Source organism: Daldinia caldariorum (genome assembly GCF_022478825.1).
Source record: "Daldinia caldariorum strain CBS 122874 unplaced genomic scaffold F4812scaffold_11, whole genome shotgun sequence".
Taxonomy (NCBI): Eukaryota; Fungi; Ascomycota; class Sordariomycetes; order Xylariales; family Hypoxylaceae; genus Daldinia; species Daldinia caldariorum.
Genome location: NW_025953047.1, coordinates 343,811 through 369,564, shown reverse-complemented (window position 1 = coordinate 369,564; position 25,754 = coordinate 343,811). Strand labels below are relative to the sequence as shown.

The window sequence follows — 25,754 nt, the reverse complement described above, 5'->3', positions numbered from 1 at the left end:
AACCCTTTAAATCAAGAATCTGTTTGCCTGGCGTAAATTTATATATTGCGAAAGTTGATGTTCAGTCTGCTTTCGATACCATCCCTCAAGCAGCCATCGTCAGCTTGCTTGCCTCTATCCCTCAACAACGACAATATCAAGTATTAACCTATGCTGAGATTGCATCCAATCTGATGAGCCAAGCGGGTATTAAATCCAAATCAAATCCCGTCAAGAGATGGCCTTCTGCAGCAATCAGCGACCGCGATAGTTCTACATTCATGCAACATCTTGAGTCCACGTGGGCAACTACTAAAAGAAATACAGTGTTCATCGACAGATGGAAGAAGTATTACGACACCAGCGAGTTACTTCAACTTGTAGCTTCACACATCCAGCAAAATCTCGTCAAGATTGGAAAGAAATTCTATCGGCAGAGGGAAGGTATTCCACAAGGATCTATATTATCCTCAACTCTATGCAATTACTTCTATGCCGACCTTGAAGCTCATGTGCTATCTTTCCTTGATTCGGAAGATTGCCTACTCTTGCGGCTTATCGACGACTTTCTCCTAATTACTATAGACAAGCAGAAAGCTGTACGCTTCGTAGAAACTATGCACCGCGGTGTTCCAGAATACGGAGTGACTGTGAATCACCGGAAAACTCTTGTCAACTTCGACTTGGAGCTTAATGGTAAGCCCATCGCAAAGCTAAAACCTGGCCAGCGGTTCCCTTACTGTGGCACTACGATTGACTGTAAGACCCTCGATATATCTCGCAATCGAGAAACGGAGGAGACAGGTAAGCATTGAGTTTGTTTGTCAAGTTTCCCCAGCTAACGCCACCTAGCTATATACAACTCCCTCACGATCGAGTTCTCGCGTACGCCAGGACAAACGTTTCATCGGAAAGTTCTTAGTAAGGAATCCCCCAACTCGACAGACAGAGTCGGTTTTTGAACCATACGATGTGTTAACACATGCCATAGATGCCTTCAGAATTCAGAGTCATCTCATGTTCTTTGATTCGGAGCTTAACTCGGCCAATACCATGCTGAACAATATTTACAATGCCTTTCGCGAGGCGGCTACCAAGATGTGGGCGTATGCCCGTTGCTTGCCAGCACAGAAACAACCATCGCCAGCGCTTGTCATAAGTAAGTTTAACCACTATCGTACTATTCACATGTGCTGACCCATGTCATAGAGACTATTTCAAAACTAGTTGATACTGCCTATTTGCTTCTGAAAAGCAAAACGCGTAAGCTTCGGTACCCGGGTTACACTTGCGATATTAAGAAGCCTGAGGTATCTTGGTGAGTAACATTCTATCGTTCTAGGAAAGGATGCGTATAATATTAATCGTGTCAATGCAGGCTTGCTTTTCATGCCTTCCGAAAAGTGCTGGAGCGGAAGCAATCAAGATACGGTATGGTACTGGACTGGCTCAAGGCCGAAACCAGGAGGCTTGGCGGGGAAAAGGATATCCGCCATGGACGAGTAACCCAAGTTGTTTCTGATACATCTTGAGGGGATTAAATTAATGTATTTCTCTAATTCGCAGACTTAAATTTTCCAAGTATTAGCAGGACAAATTCTAATTTTTTTGATGCCCCTTATTACCCCGTTAACCGTTCTACACGCGCGCATCGGGCCGTGCTCTGTCTGTTATTCTATGTCAACCAAAATGATTTTTTTTTCTTCAAACTCTAATATTTTAGATTCCAAGCCCGCTGTCCCACCAATGCTTCCCCCAGTACCACTTCGGCCAGAAATCCCTCTCGTACCTCCACACACGGCGGTCCCGCGTCGGCCCGTACCCCAGCCACCGAAAGACGGACACAGGCACGGGCTCGAAGAGCCACAGCCCGCAGCGGCCGAAATCGTCCACGAGCACCCAGCCCGTCGCCCACATCCACGCCAGCGCGAAGGCCAGGTTCCCCAGCCTCCGGATCCAGCGCGGCATGCGCCGTATCGGCGGCGCGAGGACCCGGCGGGCCAGCCAGGTCTGCAGCGCGGACCCGACGGCCGCGAGGGCGAAGAACAGCGGGGGGAGCCACCACCTCGAGCGTGGGGGCACGGTGCTGTAGCTCCCCGAGGCGTGCAGGAAGCCGGACTGGACGAAGGCGAGGGCGAAGGCGAGGAGGCGGTGCGCGGGGGAGCCGGGGCGGAGGCGGCGGCGGCGGGCGAGCCAGCGCGAGGGCGCGGCGAAGCCGAACCGGAAGGTCTGGTGCCACCAGCTACCCCAGAAGCCGGGCAGGCCGCGGTCGAGGACCTGGGCGAAGGAGCCGACGGCGGAGGGGAGGTGCCAGGGGTGCGCGCGGAGGCGGAGGATGCGGGGGAGCGGGGGGAGGAAGGCCAGCGCCAGGGCGCCGAAGGAGAAGACCAGCTGCAGGGCGGAGAGGGTGCCAAGGAAAGAGAGGGCGGTGCGGTAGGCGGAGAGGGTGAGGGGGGACAGGGAGGATAGGTGCGGGGGGAGGGGGGCGAGGTCGGCGTGCTCGGGCCCGAGGACGAAGTACGGGTCGGCGGTCATGTGGACGGCGCAGAAGTCCACGACGAGGTACGCCGGGACGATGTCGCGGAACAGCCGCGTGAGGAAGAAGGATCGGAGGGAGACCTGCCGCGTGTAGCCCTGCTTGCTGTGGTGGGGGCCCGTGGCGCTTAGGGGTAATTGGTAGCCGTGGATGGTTGGGGGGAGATGGTAAGGCGGTAGGCAGGGAATTGCCCAGTTCCAGCCTTTAGATGGATGATATGTCAGTTGAATTTTTTTTCTCTCCTTTTTCCCCCCTCCAGAGGAATATGAGTTACTTTACTTACCTGTCATGCGGAACGCGTTGGCGATATCGAAAGCCCAGTCTAGCCTGGTCCAGAGAGAAGCGTCGGCTGGGTATTCCTGCCAGTAGTATTCGAATTCCTGCTCTGCTGCTAGCTTCTTTAACTCGACGAGTATTTCGTCGTCGCTTTCGCATTTACGCAACGAAGGTACTGCGTCTAAGAGGATCTTCCTTAATTCATCCGACAACTCTGTTTGTTCCGAGGCTGGTTTGGGGCTGACAGCATGAGCTTTCCCTTCTTTACGATTATGAGCGGATCCATTCCCGTTTAATTCCAAGCCAGTTGCACTTGCAGAGTGAGCAGTATGGCCATTTTCTGGTGGAAAAGGTGCAGAAACGCCTGACTCGTCATCTCGAGTCCTCTCCGCATCTTGTGGCTTTTCCTTCCTTCGAATATCCACCCGCTTAGCTTCCCACTGCGGTTTCGTCCAAACAAGCAAGGTGAAATTCCACACGATGCCCCAAGAACCAATCAGGCCGGCACCATAAGCAGAAGCGAAGTTGTGGCTCGAGACGTTAAGTATGGTATAGACATTGAGGGTCACAGTAAGAGCAAGAAAAAGCCATCTAGCTTGGTATAACCGCGGTCGGTTCTTATGCGGTATAGCGAGATAGACAACCGGTATAACCCAGTAGCTGAGCAAGTACAGGGGGACCAAGAAAGGCTTTTTGACTCCCGTCCGAACGTCGTCTTGAAACTTTGCGCGGTAGATCTCTCGATAAGCCGATGCTATATCTAAATCTGTATCTTGCTGAGCCATCTCTTAGCGGCTCGGCAAAATACAACCTTGTCTTTTAAATTTAAACTTCTGTTCGACAGCAAGCAAGCATTAGGTAGGTAGGGGTAGCTTTCCTATAAAGGGACGTCCAAACCTTGGTGTTGCTCCAACCCGTAAACTTAAGTTGGGTTAGGCACCTGTTTATGAGGTACTTGATCCGCTAATCGTCACATATAAAAATGGTGAAATATAAATAATATAGAAGATAGAATAAGGTCAAAGATATTTAATTCACACGAGAGAAAGGCAAAAAGCAAATTTGGTAGATTTCATTGACGTAGGACGATTCCGTCGTACGGTGAAGTTAGTGTATACCTAGGTACTAAGTGTAAGGGGGGACCCCTTACGACTAACACATGATAGGTGAATGTGTGGTTTTTGTAGGCCTAGTGGTTTAGCCACCAGCGCCACTAAGGCTTCAACGGCTAGAGCTAAGTTTCAATGTTCTAAGCTCCCGAACAAAGGTGACGTCAAAAATCCAGATCCGTGGGATTGCTCGGATATTTCCCGAAACATTTATACCTATATTCTCGAAATGTTCATAAATCGTAGAGATATACCAGGTATAATTAGGTACATCATATCCCCCAAACCATCGCCAATAAAGCAAAGCACATACCTAGCTCCCCGCTCGATGCATCGCATTCGCTGTCCATAATCAATCACCAAGTTGAAAGCCCCCTCCACCGTCTCTTCATACCTTAGGTACCTATACATAATAAATAGTACTTTCGTCAAGATCCATACGCATGTCGCATATCGAAAAAAAGAAAAAGAAAAAAAAAATCAACTCGTAAACCAAGCTACTATCCCCGCACCAAGCCGCCAAAACACCCAGACCGCGAAAAGCGCCACGACGCCCAGCCCGAGCAGGACCGAGCGCTGCATCTCGAAAGCGTCCGCGGTCTCCATCTTCATGAGCTTCTTCTGCTTGGTGTGATAGTACCACCGCTCTCCGCCGGGGGCGCCACTACCCGCGGCGGCGGCGCCGTCCTGCTTCTTCCTGTCGACCCATCCGTACGGGTGCGGGCTGAACAGCAGCCGGTCGAGCCACGAGGGCAGCAGCCAAGTGGGCAGGCGGCTGTAGCGCGCGGAGTGCTCCTGGATGCGCTTGGCGTGGTAGCGGCAGTCGACGAGGTACAGCGATAGGAGGAAGGAGATGAAGTGGACCGGGGTCATGATCGCTTGTATTATCTGCGTTATTCGGTATGTATTAGTTACCCGTTAACAACCTGAACTCTGATGAAGCCTGTTATATACCTAGTAGGTAGGTAGGTATAGAGGTCTTATAATATTAAGATGACATGTAATATGATTATGATATAAGTACCTGGTAGTTGGTCACAGGTAACGGATTTCACGTCTGTCTCGACGAGTCAAGGTAACTCAGCAGCTGGGACTTACTTACCTGATAAACGGTCGACGGCTTGGCTCCGCCCGCTTCAGTTCGAGACATTCTCTTTGGCTCCATGCTGATGTAGAGTTCCAGAAATTAGGTTAGGTATACTTTCGAAATGGACACAACGCGACAAACTTCAAAAGAAATAATAAAATTTATTAACTTGAATTTAGGAGGATAAGTAGGGCTTAGTTATAAGATAGGAGGTACCTACGCATCATTCGTCGTGTTTAAGGGCTCCAGATCGGGTCCGCTCCGGCATCCCCTTCATCCCTCCTTTACGTGGGGACCAGGTACGAAAAAAAAAAACTACCTAAATCTGGGTACGAATTCCGTACTTGAATTTTCATTGGATTAGAAAGAACCGCAAACGTGACTTGTTCGGTCTTGGTTCTACCATAGTCCCGAACGTCCCTTCTCTTTTTCTCCCGCGCGACCCGCGCCGCTCCGGGCTTGCGTCAGCATTTGGGCTGTACACTAGAATACCTACTAAATAAACTGGCTAAAAAGAACAAAGCCACCAGAACTTCATAATCATTAGGTATATGTATAATCATCAGCCTTGCCCGCATTGCAACCCGTCCCTGGCAAAGCCTCACGCTATATCATAACGTCTACATTAGTGGTTTTATCTTTTGGGCAATGCTCAAGCGAGATAACCATTAGATGATGTACCTATAAAGTAAAGAAGTATTGTACATAACCCAATAGGTATGCATCTTCTCCTTTCCCCTCATATGCATAGCCTTTCCCCAAGACATGCATATCTATCATCCCTTTTAATACCTAAGTAGATAGGTAAGCATATTTTCCCATCCTTTATTTTGACTTTTATTTTCGATTTCGATTATGATTTTTTTTTTAACTTCTAGTGTTTGCAATGTTTAATACCAAGATATCCGTTGCTCCGACCTTGGTTAGCTCGTCCATTATCGGCGCGATCTTCTTCTTCTCAACCATAACGCTGACCGCAACCCAGCCATCCTCTTCCAGAGATGTTACCGTCGGTGCTCGTTTTCCTGGCGCGATCTTGGTTGCCGCCGTAAGTCCTGACCTCTCAACATTGTATTGACATAGCACGTATTTTTGGGCCGTGATAACACCGCGGATTCGAGCAGCAATTAGGTCTACGAGAGCGGGATTGGAAGGATTTCGTGATTTGATCAGGATTGCTGTCGTCTCGACAACAGTATCGATCGGCTTAAGTCCCGCCGCCTTCATCGTTTCCCCGGATTCTGCCATGGTCAGCCTTGGATTCCAAACCAAGCACTAAAAAACTTATGTGAGTACACTTACCGACAAGGTCGACGATTCCGTCTGCCACACCAAGAGCGCAAGCTGCCTCGACACTACCACTCAGCTCGATAATCTTCGTCTGTATCTTATCAGAAAACTGGATAGGAGCGCCATTAGCCTCCTTTGCTGCTTCTTCTTCCCATTCCAAGTTGGCAAAGTACTTTTGCGCCAAGTGGACGAAGCTTGTGCCAATGTTCTTGCCAATCAGGTCTTTCGGGGAGTTGTAGTTGCCTTTCTCAGGTACTTGAACCTGCAGCTTGCATCCTCCGAACCCTAGATCTAGGACAGTTTCGATGCCTGATCCTTTCGAGTTTCGTTCAGTTTCTTCCTCCGGTGTGATCTCTCCCGAGAACCGCCGTGCCTTATACAGAGCGCGAAGGCCAGCATCGTGCTCCTGCACTTGGTCATATCCCGTTATTCCTAGGTCGACTTGGCCTTCGCCGACGAAGGTAGGTATATCGGCCGCCGGGAGAAAGATGAGAGCGATAGGGAGATTTTTGACCAAGGCTATATCAAGTCGGTTCTCTCGTCTGAACTGGATATCAGCACCCTCTAACAAGTTGAGAGTAGCTTGGTTGAGTCGTCCCTCTTTTTAGGATATTAGTCTTATATTCTCCAAAATGAAATAACATAAAACAAAATAAAAAGTCTAGCCCGATCTATTTAGGCATGGCCGGGAGAAGAGAACTTACTCTTAGGAACGGCAAACAACAGCCGGCCTTCTAGGCTGGTAACGATGGGCAGAGAGTTAGCCATAGTGACGTAGAATACTGAAGAGGTTGAAATCGTCTTGTCTCCTTAGAGACAACCTGAAATACTCGGTGGGGGGGAACGAACTGGTTAACTAGATCCATGATTGCGTGATGAGTGATGCGCGATGAGCGGCAGGGGACGAATTCAAGCAGATGCAACTGAATGTGGCTGAAGAATCGCTCGGACCCTGAAATTCTAGACAGGCCAATTGAAGAGCTTTATATCCAGTCTACCGGCAGATGTTGTGCTTTACTGCTACGACGTTTCTATGGAGTTTTTTCCCCCTTCGCAGCTGATTTATTTCCCCTTGCTTAAGCGAAAGAGGCAACGGGATGGCGCTTTTAAAATTGGTTAAAATCTTAAATTCTATAACCCCACGTTCCCGAATCGGAGCTTTTACTTCGTTGTCATCTTACTAATGGCGGGGCAATGATTCGTACGTGCATAAGCGTTAATTCACTTAACCGCCACAATGCCACCTCGAATATCAACGTGGCCTCCGTACGCGATGCTGGTAGGATGACAAAGTCCCATAATGCATTAACCTCATCATCTTAGCATGTTCTATTGCAGCAAATTTAGGTATTTATATTGGAAACATGTTTAGCGCGGTGAGATTATTCCACCTACTTATTTGGTAGGTACCTCCTATCTAAGAGGCCAAGCATCTGAGCGGCGCGCTCTATCGACTTAGATGGGTTGAATTGATAGCAACGCAAATTATTCATATAAGGGAGCTATATTATGTAAACCGGCATTAAACCATGTGGATAAAAACTACCCAACCTACCTAGGTACCAGACAGGTACCTACTTAAGCGAACCAACAAGCCGGGACGCTTGCCGCGATCCGTGGTTGATCCTCCAACGGTACCTGAAAGTACCTAAACTTAAGAACTACCTGAGTTAGGTAGGCAGCTTCATAGCGACCTGATAGTACCTCCTTGGTCTTCTTGGTGTTAGGTAATTCTAAATTAGGGGAGCTGTTGCCGCTTACCCGCTAGGGAATTGTGTTGCTATTACTACATAGTACCTCCCTCTTACATGCGTATACATAGTAGTGTATGTAGGTAATCGGTGGCACGGAGGCAGTTTCAAAAACGAAGTTAGTCGAAGTTTGAAATATAATAATAAAAGCTTGTACCTACCTAGATAGCTTATTACCCTTCCTCTTTCAATAAAGGTAGTAATACTCGAAAGGGGTCACACGAGGAAAACAAGGAATTTTGTTCGGTTTGCTCTAACTTCAAGTGCTTCCGCAAAGCATCCTTGACCATCTCACTGCATACTTCTACGTCGTACGTACTACCTATGCAATACCAACGCACTTTCCTACCAACGAGAGACGTTAGATCCTCGTGTTTCACAGGAATTGTACAGATTTCCATCGTGGTGCCAAGCCACAGTGGGGAAAGTCCCCTCCCAATCATCCATCAACATCCCTGTTCCATGACATTACGATCTTGGCCCTGCCAGCAATAACTACCTAAGGTAGGTGCATATGTATTAGCTAAACCTCCTAAACTTCACATATGCATTCACCTCGCAAAGTCTCACGAGACAAGGCCGAGAAAGCCAGCTTTCTTCTAAGCTTTCTTCCCACTTCACCATGGTCGTAGCAACGACTAGTTAATAAAAAAGACATAAAAAAATTAATATAAATTAGCTTCTAGTATCAATAATCCAGCAATATTCCTAGCCGAGTAAGGACGTGTACGAAAAGCCAAATTCCGTAGCAATTCCAAAAGACCAAGTTAGCTTTACTATCGGCGTCGCGCAAAGCCAGCTGACAGACAACTTTCAGCGCACATTCGAATACAACAATCGTCGGGCTTCGTAGCCCTTGAAGACGGAGCAATATGTCAAGATGGTCGGGCCAGCCCTCTATCAAGGGCAGCACTGAAGCAGTGCGAATGGCCCTGCTGACGCTCAACACCATCGGTATTACGTACGTCGCAAATATCGCATATATATAAGGACCAAGACGGTAGATACTGACTTCATCATTGTGCGCAGGTTCGTTTGGGGTGTAGAGCAGACATGCAAGTTTCCCAATGGCCCCTGGTATGCAAGAAATCAAGACTAATGGTGATTCCTGCGTTTAGATTGTACCCCTTACCTTCTTTCCCTCGGATTGACGAAAAGCAAAACGTCCTTGGTCTGGATCGCCGGGCCGCTCTCTGGACTCATCGTGCAGCCGATAGTCGGTGCGTTAGCGGACGAATCGACATCGAAATGGGGTCGACGCAGGCCGTTCATAATAATTGGTTCTATACTCTCGTCTCTATGTCTCCTCACTTTGGGTTTCACAAAGGAGATAGTAGGGTACTTCATCCCCGACGAAAAGGTGGCGCAAACCTTCACAATATCCGCCGCTGTGTTGTCGATATATGCCGTTGACTTTTCAATCAATGCTGGTTAGTAAATCGTTGTTGAACATGGATGCGCCCCGAGTCGTTACGTGCTAACTGGGATATTAGTGATGTCAGCAGCAAGGAGTCTCGTCGTTGACACTCTTCCGATCGAAAAACAACAAACAGGATCTGCTTGGGGTAAAGAAACTATATAATGCCCATTTTGGTGATGCATAACTGACCTCCTCAAAGGTAGCCGGATGTCAGCCATTGGCCATGGAATTGCTTATGCAACTGGGGCCATTGATTTACCCTCTCTCCTTGGAACGTCTCTAGGAGATACTCAGTTCAAGCAGCTGACCGTCATTGCTGCGTTTGGTCTTGTTTTCACTTGTGGAGTCACCGCGTGGGCCGTGACAGAGAGAATCCTGATCGCCCCGAAGCATGACGCTCGTAAGGATGCTGGGGGGTTCAAGGTCGTCAGCCAAATTTGGTCGACTATCGTAAATCTACCACCTCGCATACGAGCAATCTGTATGGCACAATTTTGGGCCTGGATTGGGTGGTTTCCTTTCCTCTTCTACAGCACGACATGGATAGGCGAAACGTACTTTCGATACGATTCACCTCATGACGCAAAGGACTCGGGAGACGCACTCGGAGAGATAGGTAGAGTCGGAAGTGAAGCTTTCATCATCTATTCCTTCATTACCTTTTTCGGGTCGTGGATCCTACCCATGGTCATTAGGTCGCCGGATGATGAGAGTTATACCCGACGCCCTCCTCAGAGTCTCCAGGGGGTCTTGGAAAAGTTTAACAAGTACAAGCCTGACCTTCTGACTGCGTGGATGTGCGCCCATGCAACCTTTGCAGGAGCAATGCTCTTCGCGCCGTTCGCCCATAGCTTCAGGTTTGCGACGTTACTCGTTTGCCTGTGCGGACTGTAAGTTCTTTAAATATCTGTCGATGTAATGTCTTGGCACCTAAATCTAACTTTCCTTAGACCTTGGAATATAGCATCGTGGGCACCTTCGGCTTTTCTCGGAGTCGAGGTTAATAAATTGAGTGGTGCTACTGGTTCTAACGCTTCGTATCGTCGCCTGTCGCACGACTCGAACGTAGAGTTAGAAGAGTTAAATACCCCTGCTAGTCCATCAGTTCTCGATCCAGAAGGTTTGCACGCAACTTCAAAATCAGGTTCGTCTGGACAGTTGTCCGGTGTGTACTTCGGCATCCTGAACATCTATACGACGATCCCACAGTTTATCGGTACTATTCTCAGCACCGTCATCTTCAGCATTCTCGAACCAGGCAAGAGTCCCGAGTTAGCGCACAACGCACACCCCGATGAGAAACATAGTACCGATGGGCCAAACGCCATTTCCGTATGTCTATTTATTGGGGCTTGCAGTGCAATGGTGGCTGTATTCGCCACTAGAAAACTTAAGTATTTATAATAGCGCATGTCTTAATACGAGGTCGTTAGAAAAACCATACGGGTGTTGAGGTGCAAAATTCATCTTGCATTAGAATTTATAAAAGGGGATAAAGGGTGTGTTCAATGCTGTAGACTGAGATGGGCGAGGCGTTTGGGAAGCTTCAAGTTCAGTGCTTAAGGCTTTTAGAGTGTGGCGATATAGAATTGACTTAGATTTCGGGTATTATATCGTCGTGGGAATATTCGTTACGAGGCGCCTATTGGAGGAGATGTGTTGCTTAAAAACCGAAAAGGATATATTAACACTTTAATGGATTGACTAAATGAATTAACTTAAGGCGAGCGTTTCTTAATGTGTTAGATAGAGGTACTCGATTCACATATTGGAAAAGGTATAGAAGGTTTCCCGACAAGTCCGATAAGAGAAGACGATTACATAACAACCCCACTAGAATTTCTATCAGTAGGTCGTTACCTATTCAGTCGATTTTCAAACCTTCAGCAAGCAACTTTTTACTTACAATACAACTACCTGTCTAGGTAGGTATCTAGTAAACTTTCACATTGTAAAGAAGCCTAGAATTGAATTTGGAGAATAATGGTACGTTTTTACATCTATATTACCACCACCACCACTACCACCACCATCATCACATTACCACCACGCTAGATTCCCATGCTAACAAGCCTCCCCTCCACCAACAAAACAGGCCCCAGTCATCCCCTCCAAGCGGCGCTCCCTCCGCGCCAAACTCGCCGCCCGCTCGGGCCCGGAGCCCTACGCGCCGCGCAAAGCGCCGCGCCCGGACGCCGTCGGGACAAGCGACTCGTTCGCGAACACGAAGCGGGACAAGCGCAGCATCAAGCACGCGTCGTTCGTATCGCGGATCGAAAAGGCGCACTCCAAGTCCTCCTCGTCCTCCACGAAGCGGCGCCGCCCAGGCAACAAGCTCGTGGCGAATCTGGACTCGCTCGCCGACGCGCTGCCGGACCTGCTGGCGGACGGGGAGACGGAGGAGGGCCTGCGGCAGATGCGGGAGGGGAAGGTCCGCCATAAGAGCCTGCGCAGCAGGCCCGGCGCGCTGAGGAGGAAGGAGCGGATTGTCAAGGGCGAGGTCGAGAGGTTCGGCGTTAGCCTTGCGAGGCTGAGCGCTGTGCCGGAGAAGCAGGTGTCGGTGACCACGGGCGTGGAGAAGGAGGGTGAAGTGCCGGAGGGCCAGAGTGCGAGTACAACGGCGGCGGCGGTGGTGGTGCCGCAGGTCTCGACTACGAATCGCTGGGCGGCGCTGAGAGGATATATCTCGGCGACTATGGAGCAGAACCCGGCGTTTGTGGGGAAGCAGGACGGGAAATGAAAGACGTTACGACGGTATGATTAATATGAAAAATGCTGTAAGACGGTTGTGGTGAGAGAGAGAGGGTGTGTGGAGTGAATTCGAGGTAAGTTTATTATACTGTTACACTACTTGTTTTCGTGGTCTTTTGCTCATGAATATTTAGCATCTACAAAATCAACATGAAGAGCGTAGAACTTTTACTGTTTTATCCGTAGCTTGTTCGATATAAGCTCAGGTCTCTGTGCCAACGCAATCGACGAGAAGCAAGGAAGAGCTGGCTGTCTACTGCAGCCTCGGTGGTCTTTCTAGAGGGAAAGGAAAAGGGAAGGGGAAAGGGGGAGGGGAGGGAATAGAGTACTGCTACGCCGTGGAGACCGCCGTATTAGATTACCGTGCTATCTACGACCTATCCGCATTTCTACGAGGTTGTTCCACCTTTAGGCAACTGGTGGCACTAGGGCTGGTGGTCAATGGTATCACAAAGCCATTGTCCCGGTTACTATAAACCTACTTTATTTTGGAGTCCGGAGTAGTACTTGGCACCTAGGTAACCACAATGGTTTCTCACCGGAACGAAATGACGCGTCTACTGTATTCACTGTCGAAATTTTCGAAGGCAGCAACTCTGTCTGCAACTCTGTCTGCAAAAATGTCACGTATTTCGCTATAACCCCCCTATATCCTGATGATCGCCTGTATACTGCAAACATGCGCTTTTTGCTACCTCTTTAAAAAATGATATATTGTCTCATCGTGGTATTCAGCCCTGCGTTAATGCTCACAAGAAAAAAAAGTAAAAATCATAAAAATTCACAAATCGCTGTTTCCAAATCCCCTCCTGATCCGTAATATGCAGACGTAAAACAATGCAAGAGGCTCTGATTCCTCACTCTTGACTTCCCGTAACCTCCTAATGGTACCATTTCCAAATAGTGCATAAACTTGCTGTAAACGCGGTTTCAGCAACAGAGGATATCACAACCCCAGGATGACATTTCCATAGAAATACCTCGAGAAAAAAAAAATCCAACCGAACCCGAGTGTCGTTGAGTGTCGTTATAGGGTGTCGTACTCAGGTATACCTACCTGGTAATGAATCACGAGGTTCAGGAACAACGCCTAAGGCTTCGAGGCTTCGAGGTGATGGCATCCTAAAAATATAAACCAGCAGCGGACCTGTTAACCAATATACCCACCGAACTCTATTCGATTCGAGGCGGCGTATTGCTATGTGTGAGACGTCTTCGTTCTCCTTCCTTGCGTAAATTCTCGATTATCTTAAGCATTTCCTTTCGAGCTCCAACACTATCGATAGCCTTATGGGCCATGCTCATCGAGATCTTCTCTCCCGCATTGACGGCTAGGAGACGTTTAACAAGCAGGTGTCGCATGACGATGCACACAAAGACGCCGCAATCACTCCCGTTTTCCTGCTGGGGAGAGTCGGGGAGATAATGAAATCGTAGGGATCTGCCGAGTACGCTGGAGAGTCGCTTAGATGCCTCCCAAGCTTCGGCGTTGTTTGAACCGTCTAGAGAATCGTAGTGAAATGCGACTCCATCAATAATACTCACAAGGAGTAGGGACCAATGGCTTCCACCTTCGGCTTGTGAAACATTCCGGTTATCATTGATAGGAAGGAAAATGTGCGTTATTTGTCGGAAATCGGGCAGGGCGGATCGAACCATATCAGTATCCTTATTCTTCATGAGGAGAAAAGTCATCGAGGGTCGAAGCAAAACGATATGCGCTTGCGGGTACTTCGAGAGTACTTCGCGTTCTAAGAACTCTTCCCAAAAGGCGATATTCTACAGCGGAAACTTATGTTAATAAACGCTTACAGATAGTTTCACAGCTTACAATAGAATAAGAAGGAGCTTACGTTGTCGGTCAACCAGTCATTCTTGAGTGCCTTGATGTCTTCGTACATTACTGACCAGCATTAAGAGTTAGTGTTATCGGGGAGAGAGAGAGAGAGAAAAGGTAGAAAATAAAACCAAAAAAACATACGAAGAATATCGTGATCTAAACGCGTTAGTCAAGACGTACGGGTAAAATCGGATATATTTCTTACATGAAAGGTACGGCTGCGTGGGCGAAGGTGTAGGCGAAAACTGAGATCTTCTTGAGCGCAGTCGGCGGGAAGGACTTCTTCTGTGATGGGGGCTCACGCTGTCATTCAGCCGCCGAGTAAACCTGTCGCGGAACGTCATTTGCAAGACGTGTGATTAATACAGCCTCTTGGGATACTATAGTAGCGGTTCGTCTTCGTCCGACAAGTCAATGGGTAAAAGATTGCTTGGTGGTTTGGGCGTGAAGCGTCTTAGGCGATCGGCGAACGAGAATGCGCGTAGAAGATGTGGGGTGGATAGGATCGATACGATTCGAGACGAGTCAGATTTAGGGTAGGTAAGGGAGAGAACGTGTATCGTCGCGAATGGTAGATTAGTACCTAGGTTTTCTAGATATATGCTTAGGTAGATGTCGTGATGCTATTCAAGCAAGGGAATTCTTTCGTTGAGCAACGCTGTCTCAACGTCGCAATATCGCAATATTGAGATATAGGTATTTGCCGGGGATGCTCTTGAAAGATACCTAAGCTGATGCTTGCGAGACGAATTCCTCCTTGCCAATTACCAAGGGAAGCCTAAAGTAGGTAATTACTGAAACGCTAAAAAGAGAAAAGAAAAAGGGAAAAAAAGGTCTGAAATGACGAAAGCCGAGATTCAAGTATTAAGTTAGTGCTGCTATGGTGCGAAACGGGGAAACAGCATACTAACAAAGGATACAGACGGAAAGAGAAGGATTATTATGTATGTAACATAGGTAAAAGTAATTGTTGGAGAATTGCGTATTCTTCTTTCGGAATGAAAAGAGAAAAGAGGCTGGAAAAGAAATCGTTGGTGTTTATAGTTGAAGAGTGACAACGCACTGGAACAATACGTTGCAGAGCAGAAAGTAAAAAATGGGTTGTAAAAGATGGGAAATGCTAAAACTGCGGGGCGGCAATGATGTACTTATATGTATTGTTTGTATTGTTATATTGGCTAATACCTCTACAGGTACTTAGCATCTAGGCAGTGTACTTCGTACAATACAATACGATGCATGGATCTCACCTAGGAACCTTACGACCTACCTAAAAGGTAGAGGATGTTGGGGAACTTGCTCCAGGTGCATTCAGTGCACAGCATAAGCTTAAACGGTTAGAGGTCAGGTCGCCTGACATCAAGTCCTACTTATTAACAACCTTACCAGGCTTACCTAGATAGTATGAGGTACCTAGGTTACAGGTATACATGGAGATGATCTTATCTACATGTACCCTTCGTGCATGTATTAGGTACGCGCCTACATAAATTGCCTTCAAGCACAAAGTTGCACCTCCGTATCGTACAATACATACGGGGGATATTATACCATCCAATAGCCCTACCACGGTCCCAAGAAGCTAACAACGCGAGATGACGAACGCTGGAAGAGGCTGAGCAAAGATGGAAATACCTAGAACACCCCACAAATATCGATGAAGATTTATCTCGATTTCTCGGTACGTATTTCCTCTGCCGCGTAGCACAACGTCGCTCCATATTTCAAGCATCCATCCTTGCCATCCCATCCCACTTTCAAGCTTGACGCGTACTGAAGCGCTGCCTTTCCACATTCCCTACTCCACTTGCAAGCAAGGAATTTGTAACGTCTCTCAACCTCTCACTACTCATGTTTTGACGAGGGTACGATTAATGAAGCCTTATATACGACATAAGACACCTAAGGATTGAGGAAAAGAAGTAGCGTACATAGATTGGCATGTGCTCCTCTTCGTAGGTCTCAAATGTTCGGGTTCATAATAGGTCACGAACCAATCCCATATATTATAGAGATTCAAAGACAAAACGTCTTCAACTTGCCAGTGTAAATAGTATAGGTACTGGTGGAATACAAGGTTAGGGTCTCCCTACTAATGTCTCTCAAGAACGACAATCCTGCATGGAAGCATTCGTGAACTTGATTTAACGGATTATAATTATAAAAGATGATTTGTCGAGCATGGACTCGACACTCTCCTTTCTCAAGGTAGCCATCCTTTAAACTCGGGCTTCTAAGTGTCTCGAATATCTCTTATCTTTAAGCACATAAGCACTCAAGTTTCGATGTCATGGCTATGAGACATTGCCAACCAGCTCGAACAACAAAGGACTACAAAAACTTATATCGTCTCACCTCAAGGCAACCTAGAGATAAGAGAACTATTATAGTGTTGTTCCATTACTAGTGCTGTCTGCGTAAACTCGACGGCGCACCCCAAAGGGGTGCTGCGCTTTAATTAGGAAACGGGCAAGATTAGGGACTCGATCCGAAGTACTTCCGAACAAGTGTAGTTCCTACGCGTTTTGAAGTATTTTCCAACATCCATAAAATTTCATAAAATATTATTATTCTTCTTCCGCTTTTAGCAGGTAACAGGGATCGGAATAACCTCTTACTGGTGCCTGAAGTTTGGTACGCTAGCTTAATTACTGCCCGATTTCCTAATTAAAGCGCAGCACCCCTTTGGGGTGCGGCGTCGAGTTTACGTAGACAGCACTAGTATACGAGATGGCAAATAAAGTTGATGCCTAACCAGTTAACAAGTTGTATATCTTGCTAAGTGGTACTTACATGTTGCAGTAAGTGGACAGCTTGTCTCCTAAGTTTGCCAGCCCACGAAAATAAAATCAGATTGAGGAGCTACGATTTCTTTTTCGGGACTCGGATGACTCAGACGTGGTCGGTTTCGTGTTGAGCTATGAAAACAGGATACTTGGACTATGATACCTAGGTACCTAATGTATACTCTCCGAATAGATCCGTCGGAAAGCGCCGTTGGGGACAGAGGAATACGACTATGGCACGAGCGTATTTTTTTTTTCTTTTTTTGACAACTCACTATGAGGCCACGAGTTTGTCGTATACGCCTAACAAGCTACGTCTCAGGCTTTGGCTATGGTAGAACTACGAAGGATAAGCATACAATCTAGATTCGAAGCATTATCTTAGGGGCAGACCGTACCGGTTGTCGTTTGTTCTGCGAAACATGTGTTGATAAGACGCGAGGTTAGCAGCGCACAGGGAACTTACGCAAATTCTTCTGAAGAATATATCAACTTGCTAAGAAATATACGGAGAACTTGACGGTCGGATCTATTTTTGTGAATTCGCTATCCGCCGTATATGATATCTTATTCGTCTTGGGACTGGGGGGTCTTGAATTGCTTTAATTGTAATACTCCAAGTGATATGGACGACCAGCACGCTCCTATGATACTGGCAGTTTGCGTGGATATCTCCTCCTTCTTCACATGAGCAATCTCCAAGCACCGAGCAGCAACGCCGCGAAACCTGTGCAGACACCCATCAACCACTGTAACGTCTGGAACTTGACCTGCTCCAGCTTTTCTCTCAAGGCGGCAACTTCTTGCTCGATCTTAGTCTCCGTCTCTTTGATCTTCAGCTCCTGGCTTACGGCCTCTTCGCGTATCCGCCCCTTTTCCAAGTTCAAGTCCAGCCGTACGGACGCCTGCGTCCGACCGATCTCATCCCGCAGACGGTTATTCAACTTGGTGATGTCGTTCGTCAATCGCTCGTGTGCGGCGCGCGTTGTGTTCGACTCAGTGCTGTCCGCAGAGAGCAGCTCGGAGCGGAGCTTCGCGAAATCGACTTTCTGCGTGTATGTCGCCTTGGCCGCATCTTCGCGTAGGACCATCGTCCGAGTCAGGTTTTGTATGCTAGTCGGCCGTATTAGCGGTGGATAGCTAACGTCCCACGAGTGTTTGGTCAAGCTTGCCTCTCCTGGATCACATCGTTCAAAACCTTCATCATCGCGACCGACTGCTCCTCCGTGAAACCTTCGCTCTGCAGCCGCTGGACGAATTTCAGAGTATCGAAGTGGTGGTCTCTACCCCGCGGCGCCGTGGCGTGGAATGACCTCCGTAAACTCGGATTCTGAAGTAGCATAGATGGCTTTGTCCGCCCATTTCCCGAGGAGGAATATTGGGACTTCTCCCGAAGCGAGTGAAACGGAGCTGTCCCGTACCCTTGCCATGACCGTCGGTTTTCCGCGGGTAGAGTCGCAGCTCGCAGTACCTGCGAAGACCCAGTAGACCCAGACCCTACCCAGCTGAGTCGCGGGAGTAGAAATCTAGGTAATGTTTGGGCTGCATTTACCGTGACTCCCGCCATGTTAGCTACCAAGATAGGTATGCTAAATTTACAGGTATGAATGTTCTAATTTGAAGAGGCTGTGTAAACGCTGGACAAAGTGGGAATAGGTATGTGATGGACGAAACAACCTCGGAAGCTCGCGATGTTCGGAGCTCTAGGTATGGGTGTACCTATGTACCTAAGCTTATCGTAGGCCTATCTATCAATCAATCCAAGCCTTGGCAGGCTAGCAGGCTTGGCATACATATGTGGCTTGTTCGACAAGGGTAGGAGTGGCTGAGCCACTACAAATTCTGGAAAATTTCACGATGGGAAAAAAACTTCTTCTTTTTTTTCTTCTTCATTCAAAATGAACAACGCAAAAATTCACATTCTCGAGACACGATATTTGGTGCGAGGTTTCCTCTCTTTTGCAGTGGCCCAGGACCACTGAAGTTCTCGGACAGAATGGAGACTAACTCCCAACGAACAATCTTGGGTGCGGTGCTTCCGGTCCTTTCGAGGACGATGGGGAGGATCGCAATGATTGAGCGTACATGCATATTATTTGATCTTGTAGATTTATTTATTAGGCTTGTGACCCTTACAAGCGACTTAAGATATCGCTGTAGATCGTGTCCGAGTAAAGACCCGGTCATCGTAATGTTCTGCAATGGCCGCAGACATCTCAAGTCCTTAATATTCAAGGATTGTAATGTCTACAAATATTCATAAATTGCTCCGATGTCAATGGTAGGATGGATTTGTCAACGTATACTATTATCGCCTACAACTCTGGAACCAAATTCGATCATTTGATAACTTCTGTTAACTATATCAAAATTTTGCCACCTGAAGATTTTCTTACAGCATTTCGAATAGCAACGGCCGGTCTGGAGCAGAACTGCTGTGATTATCTGCAAATACCCATTTTTTTGACATTAACAAGGCAGACAGGTAATTGTAGATCAAAGTCCTGTTCATTCTCCATAGTAAAGTCGCACTTTCGTACCAGGCCCCAGCATAAACCAATAAAGGTATTTGTGTTACTTATGAGTCCCTGACCAGAAGAGAGGTACGTAACAGCATACCTTGTACCTAATGTGGCTCGTGCACGACGTCAGGTACATGGTTGGCAGCCTCAGGTGCTCTTTCCGAACAAGTAACCCGTAACATCTGGATTGGAAAGGGATCACCATATTTCGTACACACGTCCACTTTCCTCCTGGAAATTCTTACTGCTACTACCGCCGACCAAACCACCTGCACCTTCTTTACTCCATCCACATTTTGTACAATACTTGACTTGACGTTATCACCGTGCCTTCCTGAAAGGCGTCGCCATTGACGTCTGCACGCGTGCTTCCCTCTATTTACTCTCTTCCACTACATAATCAATCCCTGGAGGTCTCTTCTGCTAATTTAGCAATCTAATACCTTCATACCTTCCTTTTCTACCCCTTTCCTGTACACATACACATTTTACCTTTACCTAGCCTCAGCTCATTAACGATCGCATTCTTCCGCTACCGTCGTTACTGGACTGAACTAGGCGCACAGTTTCTGGGATACCTTCCCGGCTTTCGTCCATTTCCTTATTTCCATTACTTCGTTTGCGCTTTACCATTGTCATTCTGGCCAACCCATATGATCTGGAATCATGGCTCCGTTACCTATCAAGTTCCAGGAGCTGTTGACGCTCGGAAATGTTGGCGTCGATCAGAGCGCCATTGGATTTAACTCCTGTGTAAGTATCTCCTGCCTTGCCTTGGTTTTTTTACTCTTTTTATACCTTCAAAACCTAACTTACATTGCGTTAGACCTTAGAGTCCGATGCCTTCATTTGCATAAGAGAAAAGAAGAGCGACACAGCGCAACCCGAAGTCGTTATTATTGACCTCAAACAAGGAAACAATGTGACACGCCGGCCTATCAAGGCCGACAGTGCTATCATGCATTGGTCGAAACAGATCATCGCCCTCCGAGCACAAGCGCGAACCCTACAGATTTTCGACCTGGAGAAGAAAGCGAAGTTGAAGTCGGCCACAATGAACGAAGATGTCGTCTTCTGGAAGTGGGTTAGCGAATCGACCTTAGGCTTGGTCACAGACACCGCGGTGTTCCACTGGGATATCTATGATAGTACCCAGGCTGCTCCCGTCGAAGTCTTCAAGCGTAATGCTAACTTAAACGTACGTTATCCTCAGATTTAGATCTTCTAGCCTCGGGAGCTTAGTGACTAATTGCTATCAAATCAGGGATGCCAAATCATAAACTACCGAACCAACAGCGACGGTAAATGGATGGCTGTCGTCGGCATCTCTCAACAAGCGGGGCGCGTGGTTGGCAGTCTACAACTATACTCTAAGGACAGAGGCATCAGCCAAGCAATCGAAGGTCACGCAGCCACATTTGGAACCCTTAGAATAGAAGGCGAGCCCGCGGATACCAAGGTTTTCTCTTTCGCAGTTCGTACCGCCACCGGTGCTAAGCTCCACATCGTCGAGATCGATCATCCCGAAGGCAATCGACCCTTTCAGAAGAAGGCCGTCGACATATTCTTCCCTCCCGAGGCCACCAATGATTTCCCTGTTGCTATGCAAGTTTCCCAGAAATATGGAATCGTCTACATGGTAACAAAATACGGATTTATTCACCTCTACGACCTAGAAACGGGCAGCACTATCTTCATGAACCGAATTTCTAGTGAAACCATCTTCACGACGTGTGCCGATTCCGAATCTACCGGTATTCTCGGTATTAACAGGAAGGGCCAGGTACTATTCGTGTCAGTTGACGAATCGACCATGATTGACTATCTCCTTCAAAACCCGGCCAACACGGAGATTGCTATCAAGATGGCTTCAAGGGCTGGACTTCCTGGCGCGGATCAACTCTACCAGCGCCAGTTTGACACGCTATTCAACGGGGGTGATTACGAAGGTGCTGCAAAGGTTGCTGCCAACTCTCCCCGGGGTTTCTTGCGAACTACGGAGACTATCAACAAATTCAAGAACCTCCCAACGCCCCCAGGCAAAATGTCCTTTATCCTTCAATATTTCGGCATGCTTCTTGACAAGACTACTCCCCTGAATAAAACCGAGACCCTCGAACTTGCTGTGCCTGTCCTATCTCAGAACCGCAAGCATCTCCTCGAAAAGTGGGCGAAGGAAGGCAAGCTGGACTTTTCCGAGGAGCTTGGTGACCTGATTCGACCGCATGATGTCAATTTAGCTCTTGCCGTGTATCTCAAGGCCAATGCTCCTCACAAGGTCGTCGCATCTTTTGCCGAGCTTGGCCAATTCGACAAGATCTTGCCTTACTGCGACCAGACTGGCTACCAGCCGGACTGGATCACACTCCTTCAGCATATTGTTCGCGTGAACCCAGAACGTGGCGCAGAATTCGCAACTTCCCTAGCCAGTCACCAAGGCGGATCTTTGATTGATATCGAGCGTGTGGTTGACGTCTTCCAATCGCAAGGCATGGTTCAGCAAGCTACAGCATTCTTACTGGAGGCGCTCAAGGAAAACAAGCCCGAACACGGCCACCTGCAAACTAGGCTTCTTGAAATGAACTTGATGAACGCGCCTCAGGTAGCAGATGCGATCTTGGGCAACAATTTATTTTCACACTTCGACAAGGCTCGTATTGGTAGTTTGTGTGAGCAGACCGGATTGTACCAAAAAGCGCTGGAACTTTATGAAGACCCGGCGGCTATCAAGCGAGTTGTCGTTGCTATTCCAGGCACACCGAACTTTAACGCCGACTGGCTGGTCAACTATTTTGGCCAGCTTTCAGTAGAGCAGTCCCTGGATTGTCTTGACGCGATGATGAAGGTCAACATTCGCCAAAACCTTCAATCAGTTGTCCAAATTGCTACCAAATATTCCGAACTCCTTGGTCCCACCAACTTGATCGACCTCTTTGAGAAGTACAAGACCCATGAAGGTCTCTTCTTCTACCTTGGAAGTATCGTCAACCTCTCCCAGGACCCGGATGTTCACTACAAGTATATCGAAGCAGCCACCAAGATGGGCCAATTCAACGAAGTCGAGAGAATTTGCCGAGATAGCAACTTCTACAACCCAGAAAAGGTCAAGAACTTCCTCAAGGAAGCGAGACTCACTGAGATGCTCCCGTTGATTATCGTCTGCGACAGACACAACTTTGTCCACGATTTAATCCTTTACCTGTATCAGAACCAGCGATTCAACGCGATCGAGGTTTACGTGCAGCGTGTCAACCCTGGCAGAACTCCTGAAGTCATTGGAGGCCTGCTTGACGTTGATTGCGACGAGTCTGTGATCAAAAATCTCCTCACCACTATTAACCCTGCCTCGATTCCCATTGATGCGCTAGTGCACGAGGTAGAAACCCGTAATCGCCTGAAGCTATTGCTACCATTCTTAGAGGCTACGTTGGCCGCTGGTAACCAACAGCAGGCGGTCTACAATGCCTTGGCCAAGATCTATATCGACTCGAACAACAACCCAGAGAAGTTCCTCAAAGAGAATGACCAATACGATACTTTGACTGTTGGTAAATACTGCGAGAAGCGAGACCCGAACTTGGCGTTTATCGCATACCAGAAGGGCCAGAACGATCTGGAGTTAATCAACATCACAAACGAAAACTCTATGTATCGTGCCCAAGCTCGCTACATACTGGACCGCTCTGATCGTGAGCTATGGACATTTGTCCTGAGCGAAAACAACATTCACCGTAGGTCAGTTATTGACCAGGTCGTCGCGACGGCTGTCCCTGAATGCAGTGACCCTGCCAAGGTCTCTGAGGCTGTCGCATCTTTCCTGGCATGCGACCTTCCGGGCGAGCTTATCGAACTCCTTGAGAAGATCGTCCTGGAGCCTTCGCCCTTTAATGACAACCCCAGTCTCCAAAACCTTCTTATTCTTACTGCTGCAAGAGCGGACAAGAGCAGAGTTATGGATTATATCCACCGCCTTGACGCGTTCAACCCTGACGAGTGTGCTCAACTATGTATTGACGTCGGCCTTCATGAAGAGGCCTTCGAGATTTACAAGAAGGTTGATAACAAGACGGCAGCTGTCGAAGTCTTGATTGAGCACGTTGTTAGTATTGATCGCGCGAGTGCATTTGCTGAAGATGTCGATGTGCCCGAGGTTTGGAGCAGAGTTGCGAAGGCCCAGCTTGATGGTCTGCGTGTAGCAGATGCCATTGAGTCTTATATCAGGGCTGGTGATCCTCGCAACTATCTTGAAGTCATCGAGGTTGCAACCCATGCTGGAAAGGATGAGGAACTGGTCAAATATCTGAGGATGGCACGCAAGACTCTCCGCGAACCCCCGATCGATACCGGTCTTGCCTTCTGCTATGCCCGACTTGATCAGCTAGGCGAGCTAGAGGACTTTCTCCGAGGCACTAACGTCGCTAATATCGAAGAGTCCGGTGATAAAGCTGCTGAAGAGGGTCTACACAAGGCTGCGAAGATCTTCTACACCAGCATTTCCAACTGGTCCAAGCTCGCCACCACACTTGTCCACCTTGAAGATTACCAGGCGGCTGTTGAATGTGCTCGCAAGGCCAATAACATCAAGGTCTGGAACCAAGTCCACGCGGCGTGTGTTGCCAAGAAGGAGTTCCGACTCGCGAAGATCTGCGGTCTCAACTTAATTGTGGATGCAGAACAGCTACAAGCTCTTGTCAAGCAATATGAATCTGAAGGCTTCTTCGATGAACTTATTGACCTCCTCGAGCAAGGGCTCGGCCTGGAACGCGCCCACATGGGGATGTTCACTGAGTTGGGTATTGCACTTTCGAAGTACCACCCTGAGAGGCTTATGGAACATATCAAGCTATTCTGGAGCAGAATGAACCTGCCCAAGTTAATTCGTGCTTGCGAGGAAGCCAATCTTTGGCCCGAGTTGGTCTTCTGCTACTACCACTATGACGAGTTTGACAACGCCGCACTTGCTGTAATGGAGCGTGCCCAAAATTCGTGGGAGCACCAGCAATTCAAGGATATAGTTGTCAAGGTCGCCAATCTGGAGATTTATTACCGGGCCATCAACTTCTATCTTGAACAACATCCGTCTCTGTTGACTGATCTTCTTCAGGTCCTTACCCCGCGTATTGATGTTAACCGGGTTGTCCGCATGTTCCAAAAGTCTGATAACCTACCTTTGATTAAACCCTTCCTGCTTAACGTACAGACCCAGAATAAGCGGACGGTGAATGACGCCATTAACGATCTCCTAATCGAGGAAGAGGACTACAAGACTCTTCGGGACTCAGTAGAGAACTACGACAACTACGACGCGGTTGAGCTTGCCTCTCGTTTGGAGAAGCATGATCTTGTCTTCTTCAGACAAATCGCTGCTAACATCTACCGCAAGACCAAGAGATGGGAGAAGTCTATTGCTTTATCGAAGCAGGACAAGTTATATAAGGATGCTATCGAGACAGCTGCCATTTCTGGCAAGTCTGATGTTGTTGAGGAGCTTCTCCGTTACGTACGTTTTCCTTCCTCTACCCTTCCAACTGATCTAGTAGGTATGCTAACAATCTTCTTAGTTCGTCGACATTGGCAGCCGCGAGTGCTACGTCGGTATGCTTTATGCATGCTACGACCTTATTCGTCCAGACCTGGTACTCGAGCTGTCGTGGCGCCATGGTCTCAACGACTTCACTATGCCGTATATGATCAACCTTCTCTGCAACCAGACCAAGGAAATCGCTACGCTCAAAGCTGACAACGAAGCGCGAAAGGCTAAGGAGACGGCCCAGGAGAAGCATGAAGACGAGACACCTATCCTCGGCGGCAACCGTCTAATGATCACTGCCGGGCCCGCTGCCACCGGTGGAAGTGTTTCCCCAGTTCCTTTTATGCAACCCAACGGCTTTGCTCCTCAACCTACAGGCTTCGGCTTCTAAAGGATATTGGGGTAAAGTTCTATGCCACCAAATTATTGGGGGGTGTCATCGGACACCCCCAAACTAAATTCTGAAGGACTCATTAACACGCTTTCTACTTAATGTCGTTAGTAACTCGATTTGCATCGAGGACGACGGGTGCGGTGGATCTTTAGGAGTTCGTCATAGAAAAAGTTGTGGATTTTGCGATGTGACTTTTGTCGGAAAAGGATCTTGGTGGATACCAGAACTATAAGAGCTATCAAGAGGGCAGCATTGCTTGCGCCAAGTGCAACGCGAAATCTGCTACTCGGACCCCCTCTGTTATGTCGGACGTTTGCCACGAGGATTACACCTGGCTGTATTTATAAGATAGCATAATGATGACCTCTTTACTAGGATGACACCCGTAGGGAACTGTTGGTGATTTGAACGATGCTGCGTTGTAATTCCGTGACCATAAGCCGCTATCATAGGCGGGAATTTATGCCATAGAGATTTATTCCT

General features: G+C 47.9%; 8 protein-coding genes across 8 annotated transcripts; 3 read left to right on the top strand and 5 right to left on the bottom strand.

Moving 5' to 3' along the window:
• Window positions 1-1,601: 1,601 nt before the first annotated feature.
• On the bottom strand, window positions 1,602-3,928 carry F4812DRAFT_432558 (membrane bound O-acyl transferase family-domain-containing protein). Its single transcript, XM_047934541.1, has 2 exons — window positions 2,799-3,928; window positions 1,602-2,717 (listed from the first exon to the last, which is right to left on the bottom strand). Exons 1-2 carry the CDS (start codon window positions 3,574-3,576, stop codon window positions 1,699-1,701), a joined length of 1,797 nt encoding a protein of 598 aa, XP_047789036.1. The 5' UTR covers window positions 3,577-3,928; the 3' UTR covers window positions 1,602-1,698.
• F4812DRAFT_432553 (uncharacterized protein) lies at window positions 3,929-5,463 on the bottom strand. Its single transcript, XM_047934540.1, has 2 exons — window positions 5,003-5,463; window positions 3,929-4,788 (listed from the first exon to the last, which is right to left on the bottom strand). The coding sequence occupies exons 1-2, from the start codon at window positions 5,063-5,065 to the stop codon at window positions 4,381-4,383; spliced, it is 471 nt and encodes a 156-aa protein (XP_047789035.1). The 5' UTR covers window positions 5,066-5,463; the 3' UTR covers window positions 3,929-4,380.
• Window positions 5,464-5,475: 12 nt separating this feature from the next.
• On the bottom strand, window positions 5,476-7,414 carry F4812DRAFT_432545 (ATP phosphoribosyltransferase). Its single transcript, XM_047934539.1, has 4 exons — window positions 7,127-7,414; window positions 6,982-7,016; window positions 6,290-6,877; window positions 5,476-6,228 (listed from the first exon to the last, which is right to left on the bottom strand). The coding sequence occupies exons 1-4, from the start codon at window positions 7,141-7,143 to the stop codon at window positions 5,855-5,857; spliced, it is 1,014 nt and encodes a 337-aa protein (XP_047789034.1). The 5' UTR covers window positions 7,144-7,414; the 3' UTR covers window positions 5,476-5,854.
• An 819-nt stretch (window positions 7,415-8,233) lies between these two features.
• F4812DRAFT_432539 (MFS general substrate transporter) lies at window positions 8,234-11,246 on the top strand. The gene is made up of 7 exons (XM_047934538.1): window positions 8,234-8,794; window positions 8,846-8,989; window positions 9,058-9,083; window positions 9,147-9,458; window positions 9,522-9,593; window positions 9,648-10,338; window positions 10,399-11,246. The coding sequence occupies exons 2-7, from the start codon at window positions 8,901-8,903 to the stop codon at window positions 10,850-10,852; spliced, it is 1,644 nt and encodes a 547-aa protein (XP_047789033.1). The 5' UTR covers window positions 8,234-8,794; window positions 8,846-8,900; the 3' UTR covers window positions 10,853-11,246.
• A 64-nt stretch (window positions 11,247-11,310) lies between these two features.
• On the top strand, window positions 11,311-12,465 carry F4812DRAFT_62980 (ribosome biogenesis protein SLX9-domain-containing protein). Its single transcript, XM_047939255.1, has 3 exons — window positions 11,311-11,434; window positions 11,544-12,273; window positions 12,334-12,465. The coding sequence occupies exons 1-2, from the start codon at window positions 11,432-11,434 to the stop codon at window positions 12,186-12,188; spliced, it is 648 nt and encodes a 215-aa protein (XP_047789032.1). The 5' UTR covers window positions 11,311-11,431; the 3' UTR covers window positions 12,189-12,273; window positions 12,334-12,465.
• Window positions 12,466-13,372: 907 nt separating this feature from the next.
• On the bottom strand, window positions 13,373-14,383 carry F4812DRAFT_451668 (cysteine proteinase; the record flags this gene model as incomplete). The annotated part of the gene is made up of 3 exons (XM_047936247.1): window positions 13,373-13,978; window positions 14,053-14,102; window positions 14,245-14,383. 3 exons carry the CDS (start codon window positions 14,381-14,383, stop codon window positions 13,373-13,375), a joined length of 795 nt encoding a protein of 264 aa, XP_047789031.1.
• A 3,043-nt stretch (window positions 14,384-17,426) lies between these two features.
• F4812DRAFT_62906 (DUF1640-domain-containing protein) lies at window positions 17,427-18,526 on the bottom strand. Its single transcript, XM_047939254.1, has 2 exons — window positions 17,998-18,526; window positions 17,427-17,938 (listed from the first exon to the last, which is right to left on the bottom strand). The coding sequence occupies exons 1-2, from the start codon at window positions 18,390-18,392 to the stop codon at window positions 17,509-17,511; spliced, it is 825 nt and encodes a 274-aa protein (XP_047789030.1). The 5' UTR covers window positions 18,393-18,526; the 3' UTR covers window positions 17,427-17,508.
• Window positions 18,527-19,715: 1,189 nt separating this feature from the next.
• Window positions 19,716-25,420, top strand: F4812DRAFT_62887 (clathrin heavy chain). Its single transcript, XM_047939253.1, has 4 exons — window positions 19,716-20,100; window positions 20,174-20,545; window positions 20,612-24,847; window positions 24,909-25,420. The coding sequence occupies exons 1-4, from the start codon at window positions 20,014-20,016 to the stop codon at window positions 25,266-25,268; spliced, it is 5,055 nt and encodes a 1,684-aa protein (XP_047789029.1). The 5' UTR covers window positions 19,716-20,013; the 3' UTR covers window positions 25,269-25,420.
• The last annotated feature ends 334 nt before the right edge of the window (window positions 25,421-25,754 follow it).